This window comes from Petaurus breviceps, unplaced genomic scaffold, assembly GCF_028583685.1.
Source record: "Petaurus breviceps papuanus isolate PSGF00001 unplaced genomic scaffold, PetGlider_PUasm1.0 175, whole genome shotgun sequence".
Taxonomy (NCBI): Eukaryota; Metazoa; Chordata; class Mammalia; order Diprotodontia; family Petauridae; genus Petaurus; species Petaurus breviceps.
In genome coordinates, this window is record NW_027185764.1 from 61,300,448 (window position 1) to 61,321,885 (window position 21,438).

The following is a 21,438-nucleotide window of genomic DNA, read 5'->3' on the forward strand; positions in this document are numbered from 1 at the left end:
TATAGTTTAAAGTGGACATTGATGAACGGGACATTGTGGAAAAGAGTTTTACAATCACACCACAGAAGGCTATTTGAACAATAATGATAATACCAACAGATCATATACAAGATTTGCTGAATATTACATACATTACTTCATCTGATAGACCAGCCTTAGAACCTAAGTCACTCAGGCTTTCATAGAATGGCCAACGATAGGTCCCAAGCCGAGCCCCTACTCGTCAAAGTTTGGGTCCTGAATGGCTCAGAATGAAAGTAAACAGCAATCATTTCAGTTTTGGCCAAAAGCCCTGAGAGTCTTGAGTATTCCCCTCCAAAACAGTTTTTTTTTTTTGACTAGGCAAAGAAGTCATTCTCTACCTCATTCCTTATTAATAAAAGCCTTAATCAATGAATAAATAGGCATTGCCTCAGTCAAACTGAGACCTATTAAAGACCTTAGCCTGAAAAGGCAAAGGTTCCCCATTGCATTTGTCCTGATCTATATCTGGCAAAGGGACCCAGATGGCTTGGGAGGAGAAAGTGAGGCTAGTGACTTTGCACAGCCCTTTCTCACTTAAACCAATTCACTTAATTCACTTGTCTATTATGGCATCACCTCCCTAACGTCAGAGTCCTCTTTGAGAAGGAGGACAAATAACAACCCACAGCTCATATATAACATTTGCTAAGAGCATTACATACATTGTCTTATTTGATCCTCACAATGGTACCTACTTCACTGCATTATTATCCATATTTTACAGAGGAGGAAAATGAGGCTCAGAAAGGATAAGTGAATTTCCAGGGTCCCAAAGTAAGTAAGTGTCTAAGGTGTGGTTTGAACACAAATTTTCCTAATCTGGAATTAGGGATGTTTAACCTGGAGTCAAAGACTTTGAAAGGCAAATACGTAGAAGAGTTTAAAAAAAAAAGCATGCCGATTTTCATTGGCCTAACAAAGCAGAACCAGGAAAACCAGTAGAAGCTTCAAGGATAAGGATTTCAGTTTTATGTGGGGATAAACTTCCTAATAATTAGAGGTATCCCAAAAGTAGAGCGAGATGCCTCCTGGGTCCCCTACTGGAAATATTCCAAGAGAATCCTTGATAGATGTGTAGAAAGTCTATTTTAAATTTTTGTTCATGTACAGGTTGGACTCTGGTATCCCTTTCAATTCTCAGAGAATGATCTTAAGACTTAGAGAAGGCAGCAAACCTTTTAAAATTTTATGTTTGAAGGAAAAAAAATCACATTTCTCTTAAAACACTAATACTCAAGATAAGTGATGAAATGGAGAGTAAAGTGATGAATGTTATTTTAATGTTTGAGAAGACTAGAAGAACAGTACCACTATTATTATAATGAATAAAGTCAAGTGGACTATCTGGTCTAGGGGGAAGTTCAGTTTTGGACATGTTGAGTCAAAGATGCTCATGTTGCGTATCTAGGTAGAGATAGGTAACAACAGACTTATGATTACAGGACTGAAATGTCAGAGAGAGGCAAGGCTGGAATGGATATGTTATGTTTTGGAGAGAAGACTTAATACATATGTATATCTATGTCAAGGAAGGTGAAAAAGGATGGAATTTCAAAAGGGTTTGCCTTAGCAAACATTCTCAACTTGGTTCCTCAAACACCTATGAATTAGCAGTGAAGGATACCACTTCTACTCTACATCCCTATTTTCTTTCTTCCTTTGTTTTAAAAAAGATTTTAAAAAAGATCTGCTACATGTATTATAACATTAAAGCCAAGAACAACAAAAAAGGCCATTCTGAATTTTAATTCCAACAAATTCCTGACTAAATAATGTTTTAGAGAAATTTCTTTTTGTTTATTTTTTCTAAGGTACCATTGTTGCATTCTTTTAATTTTATTGATTTTATTTTTTTAGCTTTAAATGGAGCTGATCACCCAATTACCTACTTGGGTTAAATGGAAAAAAACAAATATAATTAATGGATTTTAAAATAGGCATCTCTAACACATTATCAGTTACTCCCCGTCTCCATATTTTTGTTTATTTTCAAGCCAAGCTCTAAACTTTAGAAAAAATACAATGAAAAAAAAACTTTAAGTGCAGAATGTGTAAATAAGATCTGCATAAAATAAATTACATAATTTAATCTGTTATATTCAGAAAAAATTCCTTAAATGAAAATTTTTCTTAACTTTATCCACAGCTATCACTATTTAAACTTTTGTCGTGTGATATAATAAAAAAATTAGAAATAAAACAATGACTTAAATAAGCCATATTTGGCTTTAGATTAAATACTAATAATAGAATTATTTCACAAAATATTATTTTAATATAAAATATTAACTATTGCAATAAAAATATACATAGTGGTAAAATTATTAAAAATATAAAAAGTAATATGAATAAAAAAATGAAACTTACTACTCCAAAAGATACCTCCTGGTGCAAAGGATCATGTGTTAAGAACTGGAGAGGGGCTGATGGAGGTAATGTTGGAGGATGGGCTGATGCAGGATAAGTAAAGCCTCCTACAGGAAGGTGTTCTCCCAAAAGTTCGACTTCATTTTCTATCCTTTGTAATGGCTGATTAAACACACATACACACAAAACAAACTTTATTTCCACATTCAGGCAAATTGGGATCACTTCCAGCTTATGATTTGAAACAAATCTTTGCATAATAGTTTTGCTATTTCAGACCATGAATCTTCTGTCAACAACACCATTCTGAAACACTAAATGGGAATATAGACCACAATGAACTTTACTATAGACTTTTACTAACTTGAAAATAATATACAAGGGGCAGCCAGGTGGCGCAGCAAGTAAGAGTGCTGGCCCCAGTGTCAGGAGACCTGGGATTGTTTCCAGCCTCCGATACTCGGCACCCACACAAAATTAATAACTGGCTGTATAACCTTGAGCAAGTTACTTAACGCTTATTGCTTAAAGAAAATAACATACAAAGTAGAAGGAGTTGTTACTAATTTTCACTATTCAGGATGTCAAAGGATAAACTACTTTTACTATTTGAAATCTTTTTCCCATAAAGAAAATAGCATTGTAGGATATGCACACTGCTTAAAATTGCCTCTTTTTTCACAGTCCTTTGACATACTCATGATTTTCAGCCACCTAAAATATGTAAATGCAATACATCAATTAGTGGAATATATAAATATGATTTTTTAAAACTAAGAACCAAGACAGGATATGTGTATCTACTATGCAGAAATATCAACTATTGACACTGTGATTATAGAAATATTGAAAATCAAAAGAAAATTTTTATTGTAATTGGCTCCAATTTTCAGTCATTTTCAGGCACAAGTCTTTCCTCACTCCAACCCAAACAGCATGCTATTTTAAAGAAGTCTTCATCTAAAGAAAAAATCCATATGGTGATTTCTCTTTTTTAGCTGAGCTCGCTATAAAATGAAATTCTATAAACTAAGGGCTACTTCTACTTATCTCAATTCTTTAAAAAAAAAAAGCGAATATAAAGAAAAACTTGCTAAATAGAAAGGTTCTAACAGTTTAGTTTTTTATGCCATAATCATCTACTATGAACATCCAAGGTAACTGCTGCTTTGCTTTAAGTGCACAGCACTCACCTGCTATTGCACCTACATGCAACAAGATGTAAGAGACCATGAATGAAGACAGGCAACCTGTTACAGTTAATGGTCACAACACTATTGTTCATATGGAATATACTGAGGCCCAAGATACTGTCTTCTACCCCACTGCTTCGAATTCTTTTTCTATTGGTACTCCCTCATTTCACCTAATTTCTTGACTGAAGATTATGGGCAGTTTACTTAGAAACTGCTACCTACTTTCCCCCTCAACTATCAATCCTGGGACTCACATTCTGACCACCTCCCTCCTGAATACATGTAACTCACTTATGTCCCTGTTCCCCAACCACAAAGATTTACTGACTGACAAACCATAGCCCCATGATTACATCATATTCCACAATCTACCAAAACAGCCAGTTTAACAACTCTTAATTTGGTCCCTGCCATATGGCTGCCCATGACTGGGTAGATGCCAACAAAACTGATGGCTAAAATAAAGTTTTTGGATCATTGGTGGATTTATATTATACTTGAACTTATTCCTTATGTCCCTGAAAAAATGAAGACCTGGCTATTATAAACACCTAAGAGGTAGAAAGGACAGGTATTATTTATCTCTTTTTAAACATATCAATCAAGAAGCATTTATTAAGCATTTACTGCATTTCAGGCACTGTGCTAAGTTGTACTAAGTGCAGGAATATACAGAAAAGGCAAAAACAGTTCCTGACTTCAAAAACTTATATTCTAATGAAAGAGATATGTACGTATATAGGAACATACAAGATACATACTGAGTGGACGAAAGGTAATTAGTACCTTTGGTTGGAGGTAGTAGAGGAGAGAGGGGAGTAGAAAAGGCCTCTTGCAGTCAGTAGCATTTGTGTGGAGTCTTGAAAGAAGTCAGGGATTCTAAGAGGTGGAGATAAGAAGGGAGTACATTCTAGGCATGGGGAAAGAGAGTGTAAAGACAGAGAGAAGGGATGTGGCACATCACAGGTGAGGAACAGCTAACAAGTCAATTTTGTACAGAAACGGAATGTGTCAAAGAGAATTACATGTAAGAAAACTGCAAAGACAAAAAGGCGCCAGGTTGTGAAGTTCTCCAACTATCCAAGTGAGGAGTTCTATGTGATACTATTAGTAATAAGGAGACATCAGAGTTGGGGAAGGGGGAGGAGAGAGGGAGAAAGAAGAGTATCAAGATCAGACCTGCACTTGAGGAAAATTGGCAGTTGTATGGAGGATAGTCTGGAGTGAAGAGAAGCCTGAGGTAGGAAAATAAATTAGGAGTCTGGGAAAGAGGTGAGAAAGACCTGAATTAGGCTAGTGACTGAGTGGAGAGAAGGGCAGGTAGATAAGAAATGTTATGGAGAAAGAAATGATATTCAGTAATAGACTACAAATACTGAGGAATTAAGAATGTGAGCACCTTTGACAGTAACAGTAAATTTGGAATCGGGGTGGGTTTGAGGAGTTCTGATCTGGACACATTGAGGTATTGATAGGACATCTAGTAATCAATGTCCAATAAAGAGTTGGTGATGTGGGACTGAAGCTCAGGATACAGACTATGGCTGGATACAGAGATGTAGGAATCAACTGCATAGTATTGATATTCAAACCCATAGGAGTATATAATAGAATAGAAAAAGTATGGAGAGAAGATAGCTCAGGATAGCACCTCAGGTTAACACCCAGTTACTGGGCGTGACATGGATGAAAAAGCCAGCAAAAGAACCTGAGAAAAAAGTTAAGAGAAAAACCTAGAGAGAGCACTGACATGAAAAGTGAGAGAAGAGAGAGTATTCAGAAAGAAAGGGTGGTCAACAGAGTTAAGTGCTGAGACTAAGGACAAATATTAAGAAAACAGCATTAGATTTGGCAGTTTAGAGATCAAGGGTAACTCGGTCCCCCCCCCCCCCCGCCCACAAGTTTACCCAAGAAAGGGAGGAGATATATATAATAATAAGATCTTACAAGGATTTTTTTTTTCTTTAACGTGTGCACTTTTATTTGAACTGGTCTTAAGTCAGTGTACAGGTAAAGCTCCTCCCCTCCCTCAAGTACTGGCACCAATCTCAAAACTCACAGAGAGACTATAAAAGTCCTCATTCACATCTACATTGGGGGCAGGGAGGGAATTTAGGGGGCCATTCCATATGGATGACAATTAAAAAAAAAAGGAACAAATATTAAGGCAGAAGATAAAGTTTTTTTTTAAGGATTACATAACTTACATTTAAAGCAATACTAGCACCTTTCCCCCTCCCCCCTCCCCCCTCCCCATCTGGATCTTTGTTACAGTGCTCCTTTGAAAGCCTTTACAGAGGCTTGTAACTTTGTAACAATGCATTATATGATATTTGGAATGACTACTTAAAAAAACCCCAAAAAACAAATGTACAATCAGAGTCCTGAAGACGCACTGTGGAACTTTGGGGATGTTTGCCTCCAGCATACTTAGACTGCTCATCACTTTCACTGTTCCAGTTTTTAAATCCCAAGTCAAGCGCCAAAACCAAAAACCAAAAAATAACGCCCCCCCCCCAAAAAAAACCCCCACAAAAACAAAGCCATGCCAATCTCATCTCTTTTTTGGGGCAATTATCATGTCACATGTCACACCCTTTGACAAAAAAAATTTTTTTTTAAATAAAAAAACACAAACAGTCCATTTAGAAGCATTTGTGGTGGACAATGGAGGGCCCAGATTCATCATACTCCTGCTTGCTGATCCACATCTGCTGGAAGGTGGAAAGAGATGCCAGGATGGAGCCTCCAATCCAGACAGAGTATTTGCGCTCAGGTGGGGCAATGATCTTGATTTTCATTGTGCTGGGAGCTAGGGCTGTAATCTCCTTCTGAATCCTGTCAGCAATGCCTGGGTACATGGTAGTTGGCATACAAATCCTTACGGATGTCAACATCACATTTCATGACTGAGTTGAAGGTAGTTTCGTGGATTCCACAAGATTCCATACCTAAGAAAGATGGTTGGAAGAGAGCTTCTGGGCACCGGAACCTCTTGTTGCCAATGGTGATAACCTGACCATCATGGAGCTCATAGGTCTTTTCCAGAGAGGAGATGGATGCAGCAGTGGCCATCTCCTGCTCCAAGTATAGGGCGACATACACAGTTTCTGATTGATGTCACGCACAATTTCCCTCTCAGCTGTGGTGGTGAAACTGTACCTTCTCTTGGTCGGGATCTTCATGAGGTAGTCTGTCAGATCATGGCCAGCCAGATCCAGACAGAGGATGGCGTAGGGAAGGGCATAACCTTCATAGATGGGCACAGTGTGGGTCACACCATCACTGGAGTCCATTACAATATCAGTGGTACGACAAGAGGCATACAGGGACAGCACAACCTGGATGGCAATGTACATGGCTGGGGTACTGAAGGTCTCAAACATAATCTGAGTCATCTTTTCTATATTGGCTTTGGGGTTCAAGCGGGCTTCTGTGAGCAGCACAGGGTGCTCTTCAGGGGCCACATGGAGCTCGTTGTAGAAAGTATAATGACAGATCTTCTCTTTGTCATCCCAGTTGGTGACAATACCATGTTCAATGGGGTACTTCAGGGTCAGAATATCTCTCTTGCTCTGGGCCTCATCCCCCACATATCTGTCTTTCTGGCCCATACCCACCACCACACCCTGATGTCTGGGGCACCCAACAATGGAAGGGAAGACAGCCCGAGGGGCATCGTCTCCTGCAAAGCCAGCTTTGCACATTCCAGAGCCATTGTCAACAACAGAGCAGCAATATCTTCATCCATGGTGAACTTTGAAGTGGCAAGTTTAAACCCTTAGGAAAAGAGAGGAGGTGGTGCTGCACCTGGAGGCAGGAGAGAGCCAAGTGCAAGCTGGGTGGAAGAGCTCACAGCTACCTAACAAGGACTTTTTAAAGATGGGAAAGACTTAGGAGTATAGACAGTAGAGAAAAGAACCAGTAGACAGAAAGAGACTGAAGATTTCAGAAAAGGGATGAATGTCAGAGTAAATGGTTGAAGACAACAGGATCAAAGGCAAGATAAAGGAAATAGGGTGTTAAAGGTGATTTTAAAGGTCACGGGTGCTAAATGGCTCAAACCTAGATCTTTAAGAAAGCTGGGAATATTTAAAGGAAAAGGAGAAGTCAATATTCAAAAAGAGTTTTCACATATTCCAGTCAATCTAAGGCTTACGGCTATCTTAGAATAAACTAATTCCTGCCCCCAAACTCCAAAAGGATTTTTATTTCAGCTTCCTTTTTTTTTTGGTTTTGCTTTGTTTTTTCAGGGTTTTTTTTTTTAAAGCATTTTAGTATTTTGTTTTTTCAGCTTACTTTTACTACTGAGACTGCAAATAAAAGAATAGCAAAACAAAATTGTAGCACATCACTAATATATAAAGCAGGAACTCTCAATTCATTTCAAATGAATCTTCATTATTAATTCATGCCAAACATCTATTTGTAAAATATAGGTTCTTTTTTTATAGTACAAAAAATTGAAGTATCAGGTACATACATCTTTGTTCTATAGATAATTAGCAGATCTTGATTTAAATTTTCAAGCAAATTTGTAGTCAAAAGAATAAAAGCGTATACATACCGATCGTGATTGCTGTGTTTGGAAGGGGACAAACTGGCCAGGTGGTGGCAAATGAGGAGGATGATGTGGAGAAAGGTGAGGTGGATGTAAAAGAAATGGATCACTAGAAATAAGAGGTGGGAATGCAGCATATGGTACTGGTAAGTGCTGAACTGAACATGCCTGAAGCATCTGTAAGAGAAAAGACATTATTTTTTGTTGCTAATAAGGTCAGGATATTCCATGATTTATTTAGAAGAATAAAAAAATAAAACTTCTATCAGAGAAAATAGGTAAAATACTTGCAATAGGTAAAATTAATAGTGAAATAAAACAAATGAGAAAAATCCAGAGTACGCTATTAATTAACTAAATTTCAATGTCTAAAGCTGACATGATCATTCATGTTCATAAAACCATGGGCCCTCCTAATTCACCTTCTTTCTAGTCACCAAAATTGGTAACCTAAGAGTTACTAATGTCTTCCCCTTCTCCTTAATTACTTCCCTCCTCACCAGCCTTTTGTCAAGTCTTCACCATTCTGCCTTTAGATTGCTGCTGCCTATGCACACTTGATTCTTAAGTGCCTTTAAATCAGGAAGGTTAGCTTACTGCCACCAACAGTGGTATAGTTGGAGGACCCTCACTGAAGGAAAAGGATGAGAAGAAAGGATACTACAGCACCCACCTAGAAGGGATCCTACAGGTGAAATGCTAATGGAGAAGTGGAATGGAAAAGACTGGATTGATTGTACCCATATAGAGGAGGGGAGTAGAAAAGAGAAGAGACAGGAAGGGACACTACTGGATAGAGAGGAAAGAAAAGGGGAAGAAAGAAAAGCAAGGGGTACTTGGGGTAGAGGACCCAGACTAATTGTTACTGACTTTTTGGTTCTTCCCTACAGACTCCTAATTATTTCTTCCCTGCAGACTCCACATTATTTTGATTCAATACAGTATTTATTAAGCACTTACTTTGTGTGAAATATTGTGTTAAGTGCCAGGAATACAAAGATAAAACATTAAACAAAATAGTACAAGGAGCTTACCTTCATCTTTGGGGGTGGGGTGGGAGATGGTAGGTAGATGGGCAAGGGCATATAACATGAAAAAAGTAAATAAAAGACAATTTGAGAAGAAAAAATACTAACAACTGGGGTGTGGGGAAGGGGGGACAATCTTCAAGTAGGAAGTGATACAGTCTTGAAGGAAGCTAAAGATGCTAAGAGGTAGAAGTGAGAAAGGAAGATATTCCAGCAGGGGGAACAACCTATGGAAAGGACTGCAACTGAGGGATGGAATGTTTAGGGAACAGGAAGATGGCAAGTCTGGCTGGAATGTAGACTGCTTTAAGGGGAACAAGGTGAAACAAATTGGAAAATGAAGGTTGAAGACAGAATATAGAGAAGTAGGAATTTTTCCTAAAGACTAATTAGGAGCTACTGAAGTTTCCTAAGCTAGTGAATGACATGGTTAACTTGTACTTTGGTAGCTGTGTCAAGGATGGAGCCACAGCAACTTTCCAAGACTAACTGCAGGATGAGGAATAATCTCCAAAGGCAACAGCAAGGTGCACACCTTGAGAGCAGGAACAGAATCATATTACTGTTTCTTTCTCCAGTGTTTGGCATACAGTTAAGTAGGTGCTTCCTAAATGCTTTTCCATTCCATTCCATGGCATATTCTTACCCTTACACTAAGGCATATTATGGCTAAGATCTTACAAGAACTTAGATGAATACTTACAGGAGGAGGCACACTACAGACAGGGAGGTGCTGTCCACTGAAAACCACGGAGCACCCTGGAACCTGCTGTGTATTGCAAGCAGGGATGTGCTGGCCAGTGCAAAGTGGAATCCCATGTGGAGCAACTGTTGTTACAGTATAAGAAACTGGGACTGTCCCTTGATGGAGCTACAAAGAAGGGATGAATATAATGTTAATGAACACTAGTGACAGACAATTGATTAAATATCAACATTAGGCAAGTGTGGAAGTCTATTGAAAACGGTAATAGATGGTCTCAGGAGATCTGGATTTGTATCCCAGGTCTGATACTCTCTAAGCTTTGGGACCTTTGGGAAGCTCCATAGTTTTTAAATGAATGATCTGGATTAATAATTGCTTTCAACTCTAACATTTAGAACTGTTTTCAAATGAGTATTTTTATATTCTTCATTATTGCATTTTGCCTTTATATTCCAACATTTCACAGCTTAATCAACATTTGTTGGATTCCACAGTGAATAAGAGCGCCAGCCCCAGCGTCGGGAGATCTGGGATTGGTTCTGGCCTCAGATACTGGGCACCCACACAAAAATAACTGGCCATGTAACCTTGAGCAAGTTACTTAACCCTGATTGCTTTAAAAAAAAAAATTGTTGGATCCTAAGGCTGAGAGAAGATCATCTACTTTCTCATATAATGATCATTACCATCACTTACATGATATCTACTATGTGACAGGCACCATACCAGGTGTTTTACACATATTATCTCATTTGACCCTCATAATAACCCTGGGAGATTGATGTTATTTTATCCCCATTTTACAGATGGGGAAATTGAAGCAAACAATGGTTAAGTGACTTGTCCAAGATTACACAGCTAGCAAATGAACTCAAGTCTTTCTTATTCAGGCCCAATGCTCTAACCACTGGACCACCCACTCACCTATCTTCCAGGGAATTAGCAAATAGAAGTGTTTGTCTGTTTGAAGGGGAGATGACAGTAGGCAAGCAACCACTGAGACAGTTTTTAAAATTAGATTCCTTGCAGCTCTTCTCAAGATCAAGCCCTCAAAGAAAACTGTCTTGCCAAAAAACGACAGAACTTGACAGCAGAGAATAAATTCAAATATTCACATTAGGAAACAGAAGTTTGTCATATTTTCCCCTATATTGTAAAATGTGTAATGTAAAGGTTCTGTGGAGAATCTTTTAATGGATTTAGGAAAACCAGTTCTCCATTTATATAGTATAAAATTGAGCTCACGAGGTGGCCAGGTGGCGCAGTGAGTAGAGCACTGGCCCTGGAGTCAGGAGGACTTGAATTCAAAAGTTCAAATACAGCCTCAGACCCTTAAAACTTACTAGCTAAGTGACCCCAGGCAAGTCATTTAACCCCAATTGCCCTGCCATCCTCCCTCCAAAAAGCAAAAAAAAGAAAAAAGAAAAAAGAACTGAGCTCACTCTACAAAGGAAAACATTTACGTTATTGGGGGGATGAGAGGCAGGTATGGGGTTCTGATGTAAACTTTATAAGGAATTCCCTTCCCTTGGTGACCTGTAGTGTTGGACAGTTGACTGGGGCACTGAGAAGCTAAGTGACAAGACAATGTCACACATCTAATATTTAAAAGCCAGGACTTGAACTCAGGCCTTCCTAACTCTAAGACACAATGCGACAGCCCTCTGTCCATGAAGTCATATTACCTCATGGGAAAGAATGAATGTGAATGCCAAAAAAGAACCCCCCAAACAGATCTGAATGCCAACCTGAATACTATTATCTGAATACTCTGATCAAAGCCTCAAGGATATCCCTTTACTATTCAACCTAAAAGTTCCTATTCTAATCTTCAGGATTGGGTGAATTTCTTTAGCCTGATACACACAGATGCCTTGAGCTAAAAGAAAGCCACAACAACGTCCCTGGTCCTTTTCTGACATTTACAGCTGCTTAAGAGATTCTGAGACTGTCACCCCTTTTTTTCCGCTTTAACTGGGGAGTACTAATAAAGTGAAAATACCCATTTAAATTATCAACTTTTTCCACAACTCAAGACACCGATTTTTGAATTTTGTTGAGAGCTCAAGGTACCCTGTATATGCAAGTTAAACTGCTACGTCTTTTTTTTTTGTGATTAAGAAACTTGACAAAAAGGAAGAAATTTCAATGAATTACAGTATCTCTTTAATAGGAGCATTTCAGCACACTACCTGGTCATGTATGTCAACCATCACTGCATTCTGCTGAGGTGGGTGAGCGGCAGGATGTAACATACGTGGGGATACATTCGGAGGATGGAAGGCTCGAGGCTCCTCTATTGCTTGCTGCTGTCCATATGAAAGATGGTGATAGTTTTCATCTTGACTAATGGAATTATGTCGAGAAAGACGATCCCTCCTTCCTCTCTGGCGCCTAACAGGAGGACTGAAACATGTTAAATGTGAAAAAGGGAGACAAATTATTTTAGGTTGCCAATAAAATCCTGTGTGCCCTCCTTGAATTATTGGTTATTATGTGAGGATTTTGGGGAATGAAGTCTGTGATTTCACTAGTACAGGGAGCATCCAATACCAAGAAAGATAAGGACCTCCTTGGCACCTTGTAGTCTCAGAGCAGGGGCTCATTTCTTGTGTCGTGATCCTACTGACAGTCTGACACCTATTACTCCTCAGAATAATGTTTTTAAATAAAATAAAATATTTAGGATTACAAAGGAAAGCAATTGTATTGAAATATAATTATCAAAATATTAAAAAAATTTCAAAAAATTTCACAAGTTGTTAAAAACCCATCTTAGGAAATTGTTTGGGGGACACTGACAAATTAAGTAACTGGCTCAGGTAACCTCCTTGGGACTAGGAATTTGTTTTATTCTTTGTACTTGTATACCAAGTGCCAAGTACAGTACATGGAAAACACTTAACAATTGCTTGCTGATTAAGTAACAGATATATCCCTGAAAAGTTCCTTTGTAAACCTTGAGCTTGTCTTGTACCCTTGACCTGAACTCCCAAAATTTATAATAAAATTTCTGGCATATTTTATTATTATTCATAATAGGGTTCAAAGGATAGCTGTGCTAGGAGAGGTAACATGGTAGAGTAGAGAGAACATTAGATCTGGAATCAAATAATTTGGGTTTGAAGCCCTGCTCTACTCATTGTCACCTCTTTAACATCTGGCAACTCACTTTGACTCTCTGGTTCCTCTCATGTATAAAATCAGGGGCTAGGGCAGCTAGGTGATGCAGTGAGTGAAGTGCCAGAGTCAGGAGGACCTGAGTTCGGTTCCGGCCTCAGACACTTAACACCCACACAAAAAAAACTAGCCATGTAACCTTGGGCAAGTTATTTAACCCCAATTGCCCTCCAAAAGGGCAAAAAAATAAAAATAAATAAAAAAAATAAATCAGGGACTAGAGAAGTTTGGAGTCTTATGACCAATGACAGAGGACCAGAAATTCTTTCTCGTTCTAACTCTCAAAATCATGGCAAAAGAGAAACTGTGCACAAGAGTTACAGCAACGGCAGCTGCTCCAGAGGCTGAGACAGGATGGAGCCTAACACGGTTATCAGCCTTCAGAACGAACAGTGGAGAATCTGATCCTGAGAAAACTCACTCAGCAATGTGTTGGCTACTGCTGCTGCTATAGCCTCTGCAAGCACACCTTGATCCAGCCCTTGCACAGAATTCTGTGGCTACTAGCAAAAAGCTCAACTCTGCTCCCATTTGGAGAGAGGGAGATCTAGGAAGGCAGGTGCAGGCTCTGCCTGTGGCTGCACTACAACAGTTCTCAGGGAGAGAACTAAAGAATAGAGGGAATTGGTCTACATGAGGGGCTATACTAGTCCTGAAGGAAAGAGACAGAGACTAATGAAAAATGAATTTCTCAGTGTGAGAAGAGACTTAAGACAGCTTTGGGTCTAGCCTGAGGAATTCACTATCAAAGAGGAGGCAGTCAAAAAGTGAGCAATATGGTAACTTTAAGGAGGAAAAAAGATCCCAAATATGAAAGATCTCAGGAAGAGGAAACATCAGTTAAATACTCAGAGCATAAGCAAACAAATCAACAAGGAAATTAAAACAGAAGTCATGATGGCCGCCAAGACAACTAAATAACCACAAATGTGTCTAAATAAATAATATTGCGAGAAAAAGGAAAAAGAAACAACGCCCTAGGAGAGAACCCATGGATTTCCCAAAGAGCATGGGACTGTAACAGGATGTTCTAGGATAGTTCAAAAGGGCAACAAGAGTCTTGAAAGAAAAAAGAAAACAAAGGGCAAAATTTATGTCCCCTGCAGCAGAAATAATTAGAATAGGAAATATCTGAATCCACATCACTAAGAATCCAGTTAGCAAGCAAAAGAGAGAACAACTGATTGGGAATACAAATATCCTAAAGTAAAGGACACTCTGGAAGAACAGAAGCAAAAATCAAAACTATTAAAAGAACACATGATTTTTATATAAACAAAACACTGATTTTGAAGACACTGTGCATAAAGACAACTTAAAAATCATAAGCCTCCGAGAAGATAAAAAAATAAGGTGCTAAATTAGATGACCTCTTAAGATCTTTTGTTGTTGTTGAGTCATTTTTAGCTGCATTCAACGCTTTGTGACCCCATTTGGGGTTTTCTTTGCAAAGATAATGGGGAGATTTGCCATTTTCCTCACTGGTTCATTTTACAGAAGAGGAAACTCAGGCAAACAAAGTTAAATAACTTGCCCAGGGTCACACAGCTAGTGTCTGAGGCTGGATTTAAACTCAGGAAGATGAATCTTTCTGATTCCAGGTTTGGTACTCTAACCTCTGTGCCACTTCACTGCCCTAAGGTCTTTTAAAAGCTCTAAATCCTAAGAACAATAAACTGCTACAATTCAATAAACAATATTAGGTTTATAAATTAAGCATTTAAGTATTCACTAGACAAGAGCACTGTGCTAGATATAAATGGAGTGAGAAAGTTTATATAAAATCTATCCACTTCATGGGGCAGCTAGGTGGCACAGTGAATAGAGCACTGGCCCTGGAGTTAGGAGGACATGAGTTCAAATATGGCCTCAGGCACTTAACACACAAAAAAACTAGCTGTGTGACTTTGGGCAAGTCAACCCTAATTGCCCTCCAAAAAGCAAAAAAAAAAAAAAACCAAGATCTATCCCCTGACCTTAAGGAACTAACAATATATAGTAGGACAAAAAACAACACTTGAAACTATTAAGATGTAACAATCACAGTGAATGAATTATATGAAGTAACAAAACAAATTGCTATGTGATATCTGGGGGAAATCCATTACTGACTGGGAGGCATCAGGGAAACAATTTTAAAACGAACGACAGCATCATCTGAAATGCACTTTAAAGAATGGGAAGGAAATCAATAGGTAAAGGGGGTCAAGGCAACCGAGAAAGAAAAATACATGGAAGTATGTAATGTGTATTGGGGTGCAGACTTGTCAAGTTAGAATATAACAGAATAACACAGAGTAAACAGAAGAAATATTAAATAAAAATGGGAAGATAATTTGCCATCATATTGTGACAGGCCTGGATACAAGAGGGAGCCACAAAGCAATTTTGAGGAGAGGACTGACATGCTCAGATCTATGTAGGGAAAAAAAAAAATTTATATATATATATATATATATGTAATTAGAGCAGTAGTATATTATGGTTGCTTGAAAATGAAAAGAGCATGTAAGTGTGTGTATGAAGACTTACAAATAGGCAACTGCAAAGTGCTAACTGGTAATTCAATTCAACTAAGCACTTATACATGTCAGGTCCTCTGGTAGGTGCTGAAGATACAGATAACAGAAAGGAACAGTCCCAGTCCTCACTCAAGCAGTTTATATTCAACTGGAGTGGGAGTTAAAGGAGTCAACCTGTACACAGACTGGTAAATTCAAAATGTACACAAAGTAAATGGGGGTAGGGATAAGAAAAGCAAATTAAATAGTGCTATACTAATCATATATGTAGACATATTTGATAGAATTAGACCCAAATCACAAACATTTACATGGAATTCCAAGGAAAATAATTTCTTTAAAAGAAAAAATAAAAAGTAAATCAACAAAAGTTTAGATAAGGAAGAACTAGGAGCAATGGGTAAAGCATATGAATGAATGGCAGAGCATTTATTAAGCACTTATGTGCCAGACATGGCACTAAAAATACCAAGTAATAAGAAAGTGACAAGAAATGCAAGCCATTTAACCCCCAACACCTATGGAGCCATTTCTGATAATAAATAAATATATAAATAAGAGGGAGAGGGGAATCAGTTTAGGGATACTAATGTATCAATTAACAAATATTTATTTAAGTGCCTATTATGTGCCAAGAACTGTGCTAAGCAGTAGGGATTTAAAGACATAAGTCAAACAATCTGGTCCTCAAGGAGCTTGTATTCTAACAGAAACGACAACAAAAATACAGAACAAAATGGAATCCTGGCATTGGGGAGGTGGAAGGCATTAGGAACTATTGGGGATAAGGAATGACTCATGTAGAAAGTAGAGCTAAAGATGAGGCTCAAAGGAAACCAAGAATTCCAAGAAGTAGAGACAAGGAAGAACTGCCTAATAGACAATGGACAGGAAGTACAAAGCAAGGAGATGAAAGATTAAGTGACCTGTGTGAAGAGCAGTAAGAAAGCCAGTCTGGCTACACTGTATAGTGCTGAGAGGAAAGTAACACATAATAAGGGTGTATTAGGAAGGGTAGGAATAGGTTGTGGAGGGATTAAAATGCCAAACAGAAGAGTTTATATTTGATCCTTGCGGTTTTAGGAAGTATTGGATCTTACTGAGAAGGGCTGTGAGGGTGACATAGTTAACACTTTAGGAAATTTACTTGAGCAGCTGTGTAAAGGATGAATTGGAATCAGAAGAGATTTGAGAAGAATTTAGGAAGCAATTGCTATGTCCAGGTGAGAAGTGGTGATGGTCTGAACTACAGTGGCTATGGTATGAGTAGAAATGTAGGGAAATTTCAAGGATAGTGTGGAAGTAGAAATGACAAGATGTGGTAACTGATGGGAAATATGAGGAATTAAGGATGATACTGAAGCTGCTTAGCTGGGGTATCTTAAAGGATGGCAGTCTTCTTGATAGAGATTATAAGTAGTATAAAAAGCAGCATTATAAGTTTTTGTAACAGAGGTATGGTATAGAGAAAGATAATGAATACTACCTCAGACACAGTGAGTTTAGATACCCATGGGACATGCAGTTGGAAATGTTCAGTAAGCAGTCTGTGATGTAGGAATGGAACTGAGGAGAGAGACTAGGACTAGAGCTGGGAGTCTCTGCAGAGATGATTAAATCAATGGAAACCGAAGGTCACCAATGGAGAAAGTAGAGAGAAAAGATAAGGTAATCTAGAACAGAGCCTTGAGATACCACCCTGAACCCTTTAAGTCTAAACTCTGAAGGAATTTTAGAGGGTTTCAATACCTTGTAAAGGAAAACTGACCTACCTTATATAACATATTCTGCTACTAATACAGTTCCAAATTCCTTTCCAGAATGGTTAGACCAATTCATAGCTTTATCAACAGTGCATTAAGTGTATCCATCATTCCACAACTCCTCCAAAAATTGTAATTTTCCTTTTATCATCTTTGCCAAACTGATAGACATGAGGTAGAACTTTAATTTACATTTACTTTGGTTATTAGTGATTTGGGAAATATTTTCATATAGATGTTGCTACCTGGTATTTTTTCTTTTAAGAATTGCCTGTTGGGGTGGCCAGGTAGCACAGCAAGTAAGAGCACCGACTCCAGTGTTGAGAAGACCTGGAGATCGAATCCCGGGCTCAGACACTTAGCACCCACCCAGAAACACCTGGCCGTGTAACCTTGAGCAAGTTACTTAACCCCAATTGCTTAGGGGCGGCCAGGTGGCTCAGTAAGTAAGAGCACCGGCTCCAGTGTCAGGATGACCTGGATCAAATCCGGGCTCAGATACTCAGCACCACACCCAGAAATAATAACTGGCCGTGTAACCTTGAGCAAGTTACTTAACCCCAATTGCTTTAAAAAAAAAAAAAGAATTGCCTGTTAACATTTTTTGTCTATTTATCTATTTGAAGCAGTTCCTTCTACATCTAGGATATCAGACCTTTATCAAAAGAAATATCCTGCAAAGACTTATCTCTCAATTAACTGTTTTCTTTCCCTTTTAATTCTTACTGCATTAATTTTGTTTGTACAAAAACTTTTCAATTGTATATAATCAAACTTGTCCATTTTACCTCTGGTGATCCTCTCTACTCCTTGTTTAGTTAAGAACTCTCCCTTGTCCATATTTGTGGTTGGTATCTCCTTCCTTTCTTCTCTAAATTGCTTATAATAAATATAACCTTGTACAATTAGGTTATGAAACTATTTAGAAAGTATTTTGGTATAAGGTATGAAATACTGGTCTAAACCTACTTTCTCCCAACCTGCTTTCTTGTTTTCCCAGAAGTATGTCAAACAGTGTGTACTGATCCGAACAGATTGTGTTTTCTGAAAATAATGCTACTCTTTTTATACTACTTATCTACCTAATCTGTTCCACTGATTAAATTTACTATTTTTTAACCAGTACCAAGCAGTGACACCAGATGACTAATTATGATATTTGCTTCCCATCTTTTGACTGAAAAGTATTGGATTAAGGGGGGCAGAATGAAACATTTTCAGTAACAGCTAATATGTTGCTTTGTTTTTTTCTGGCTATACTTTTTACAAAAGAGGACACTTAGGGGTGGGGATAGATGGGTAGTATTACTGATGCAAAATAGAGAAGGAAACAATTTAGAAGAAAACAGACTAAGCAAGGTAGTTTTTTGTGTATTATATATTAAGTTCATAATAAAAAGTAAAGTAAAATAAATAAAATAAAATAAAAACCTTTCCAAATAATAGCTCAACACAAGATAAGCACAAAAATTCCCACACACTTAAATGGAAATATTTAATTTAATTAAATGAAAATTAAGTTTTTTACCTCCTTCATACTTTTATTAGGAAGACAAAAAAAATCCAAGTGGAAAGAAGACAGATCCTCCCCAACTTGTAAACATTCTACACAGTTAAGAAACCATCACAGAGATTTCAAATTAGGTTTCTTTCATTTGGAAGAAAATTTTGAAGCAGTATTCTTAACTAAAGAATTAATCTCCTAACCTTCTTCTGTTGCGTGCAGGTGTGTTGCATCGTTCCCCTGAGAAGTGATGCTGATTGGGTCGAACTGAAGGAGGCTGCCTATTTGATGTCATCTCCCATGGTCGCATTGGTGGTGATGGGGCTGGTGATGCTGTATAATCAAAGACTGAATGAGAAAGCCGCTGTCTCTTGGGACTTGGGCTGTCTTCACTCTGCCAATATAAGACAAATACAGTGGGTATAAAACCCCTCAATTGAAACATTCTAAATCGTGTTAGAAAAGTGGCAGATACTTCCAAATTTTATCTTAAAACAAAAAAGACAATTTTCTAAAGAAAAATATTTTTAACAGTGAAGTTTCATGGTGATAATCATATAGTTAAAACTATCTATAACAGAGGCAATATTTGAATAAATCATTTACTTTCATTTCCCAGACCATAAACACATACATTTGTGAAAAATAATAACTTTAAAACAAAGGGTAATGCCCCCTCTTCTCTGCACTTTACTATTACTGCAATAATTAATCTTAAATGGAAAAAAAGTGATATGGGAGTTGAAATCATTCAGTAAATACTGGTGACCTGCAGGTGACACAAAACTGAATGTATTAGATCTCAGATCAGTTGTAAGACTTTATCATAGAAAAATAATACAAATCAACTGAGTATTAGTTTAAAAACTAAACTAGTTGCCACATAATTATAACAAAACTCTAGGCTCACATGTGGCCTCCAAAGTCGCAGGTTTCCCACCCCTGCTCTAGGTTATAGATAGCCTTTCCAAATGGTGACAGCATCTACAACCTTACATAAAGTGATCAATTCCCCTGCTCCCACTCCCCCCCCCCCCCCCACTTTTAGCAGATGACTAACTGAAACAAATAGTGGTTAATTGACTTGCCCAGGGTCACACTGCTAGTAAGTGTCTGAGGCCACATATGAACTCAGATCTTTCTGACTCCAAGCCTGGTGCTCTATCCACTGCACCCACCAGCTGACCCAATTTCCCATTTTCGTTATCTCCCCACTCTTTGCCCACAATGAAACAAAAGACAAATTCTAGAATAACTAGTTACTAAGATATAATATTAGAAATGATAGCAATATAGTAGATAGAACACTGGATCTGAAGTCAGGGAAGACAGGCATTCAATTCCTGCCTTGCACACTGACTACCTGTATGACCCTCGGCAAGTCTTTGTGACTCAGTTTCCTTATTTGTAAAATGACAGAGTGGAACTCAAGAACCTCTAATGTCCCTTCTCTTCTAGTTCAAAATCTATGACTGTGTTACACATATTAATTCTACTAAAAGTTAGCTACAATTTAAACTACTAAAACACCCTTTGGCAGCAAATTGTATACTTTTTATTATCACTAATCACTTCAAAAGCAGGTATATAATGACATTCAGAAATACTGATTGCTCTGATTTTTAAATGTGAAAGCAAACATAAAAGAGTTGGTGATTTCACTGAGATTGGAATAAATGTTAACAAATTGCTAAGCAGTTATAATTTATCATTTCAAATTATTTAGCCACACTATTCTAAATATCAGGCTATTTTCCTTTTATGCCAAATCACATATATTAAATCACAGTATTTCCTTTTCAGATATATCATAAGTTACAAAATAACCTAGTATTCTTTTGAAATACAATTATATTTTCATTATCTGCATTGAAAACAAAGGAAACAAATTTAAAACTCAAACTCATCCACACTTCTTTTATTAAGAGTAACTGCATCAGGTCTAAGATGATCTTGTAAGTTGATCTAAGTTGATCTTTTTCACTGTCTGGTCCAGCTACTACTTGTACGGCTTACAAGGAGAGACTAATCAGAGTGTGGATGGCAGGTTTTATGGATTAGAAACAAATTCATTGGGCACAAAGAGCATACTTATCCACTCAACACTATCCATTTCCTTCTCACTTTTGTTTTGGATCATAAAACAGGTTCAAAGCCCTCAAGGATCCTCCTGGAATAAATACAGTAACACACCAAACATATCTGATTGTTTTGTTCAGTTGTTTCAATTATGTCTGACTCTTTGCGACTCCTTTTTTTATCTTTGCGGGGGGAGGGGGTGTTTCTTGGCAAAGATACTGGAGTGGTTTCCTTTTCCAGTTCGTTTTACAGATGAGGAAACCAAAGCAAACAGGGTTGTGTCTTGCCCAGGGTCACACTGCTAGTAAATGTCTGAGGTCAAATTTGAACTCAGAAAGATGACTCTTCTTGACTCGAGGCTCTATCCACTAGACCACCCAACTGTCCATAAATTCATCTTAACTATGATCAAATAAATTCCTAGCTAGGTTCACAAAATATTAATTGAGGGTAAAGACTGCCATCCTACCTGTTCTCCCATTCCCAAATATCAAAACCAATTTTTCTT

General features: G+C 37.8%; 1 protein-coding gene across 13 annotated transcripts in view; it reads right to left on the minus strand.

The window, feature by feature from the left end:
- Positions 1–21,438, minus strand: part of RNF38 (ring finger protein 38) — a 220,708-nt gene that overhangs the window by 18,904 nt on the left and 180,366 nt on the right. For 12 of the 13 annotated variants that reach the window (XM_069085236.1, XM_069085248.1, XM_069085247.1 and 9 more), the window contains 5 exons: positions 19,055–19,245; positions 12,075–12,288; positions 9,880–10,047; positions 8,155–8,325; positions 2,392–2,553 (listed from right to left, as the gene is read on the minus strand). In XM_069085236.1, the coding sequence (XP_068941337.1) occupies positions 2,392–2,553; positions 8,155–8,325; positions 9,880–10,047; positions 12,075–12,288; positions 19,055–19,245 (906 nt within the window). The remainder of the gene's footprint in view (positions 1–2,391; positions 2,554–8,154; positions 8,326–9,879; positions 10,048–12,074; positions 12,289–19,054; positions 19,246–21,438) is intronic. The other variant, XM_069085244.1, reaches the window with a different exon arrangement.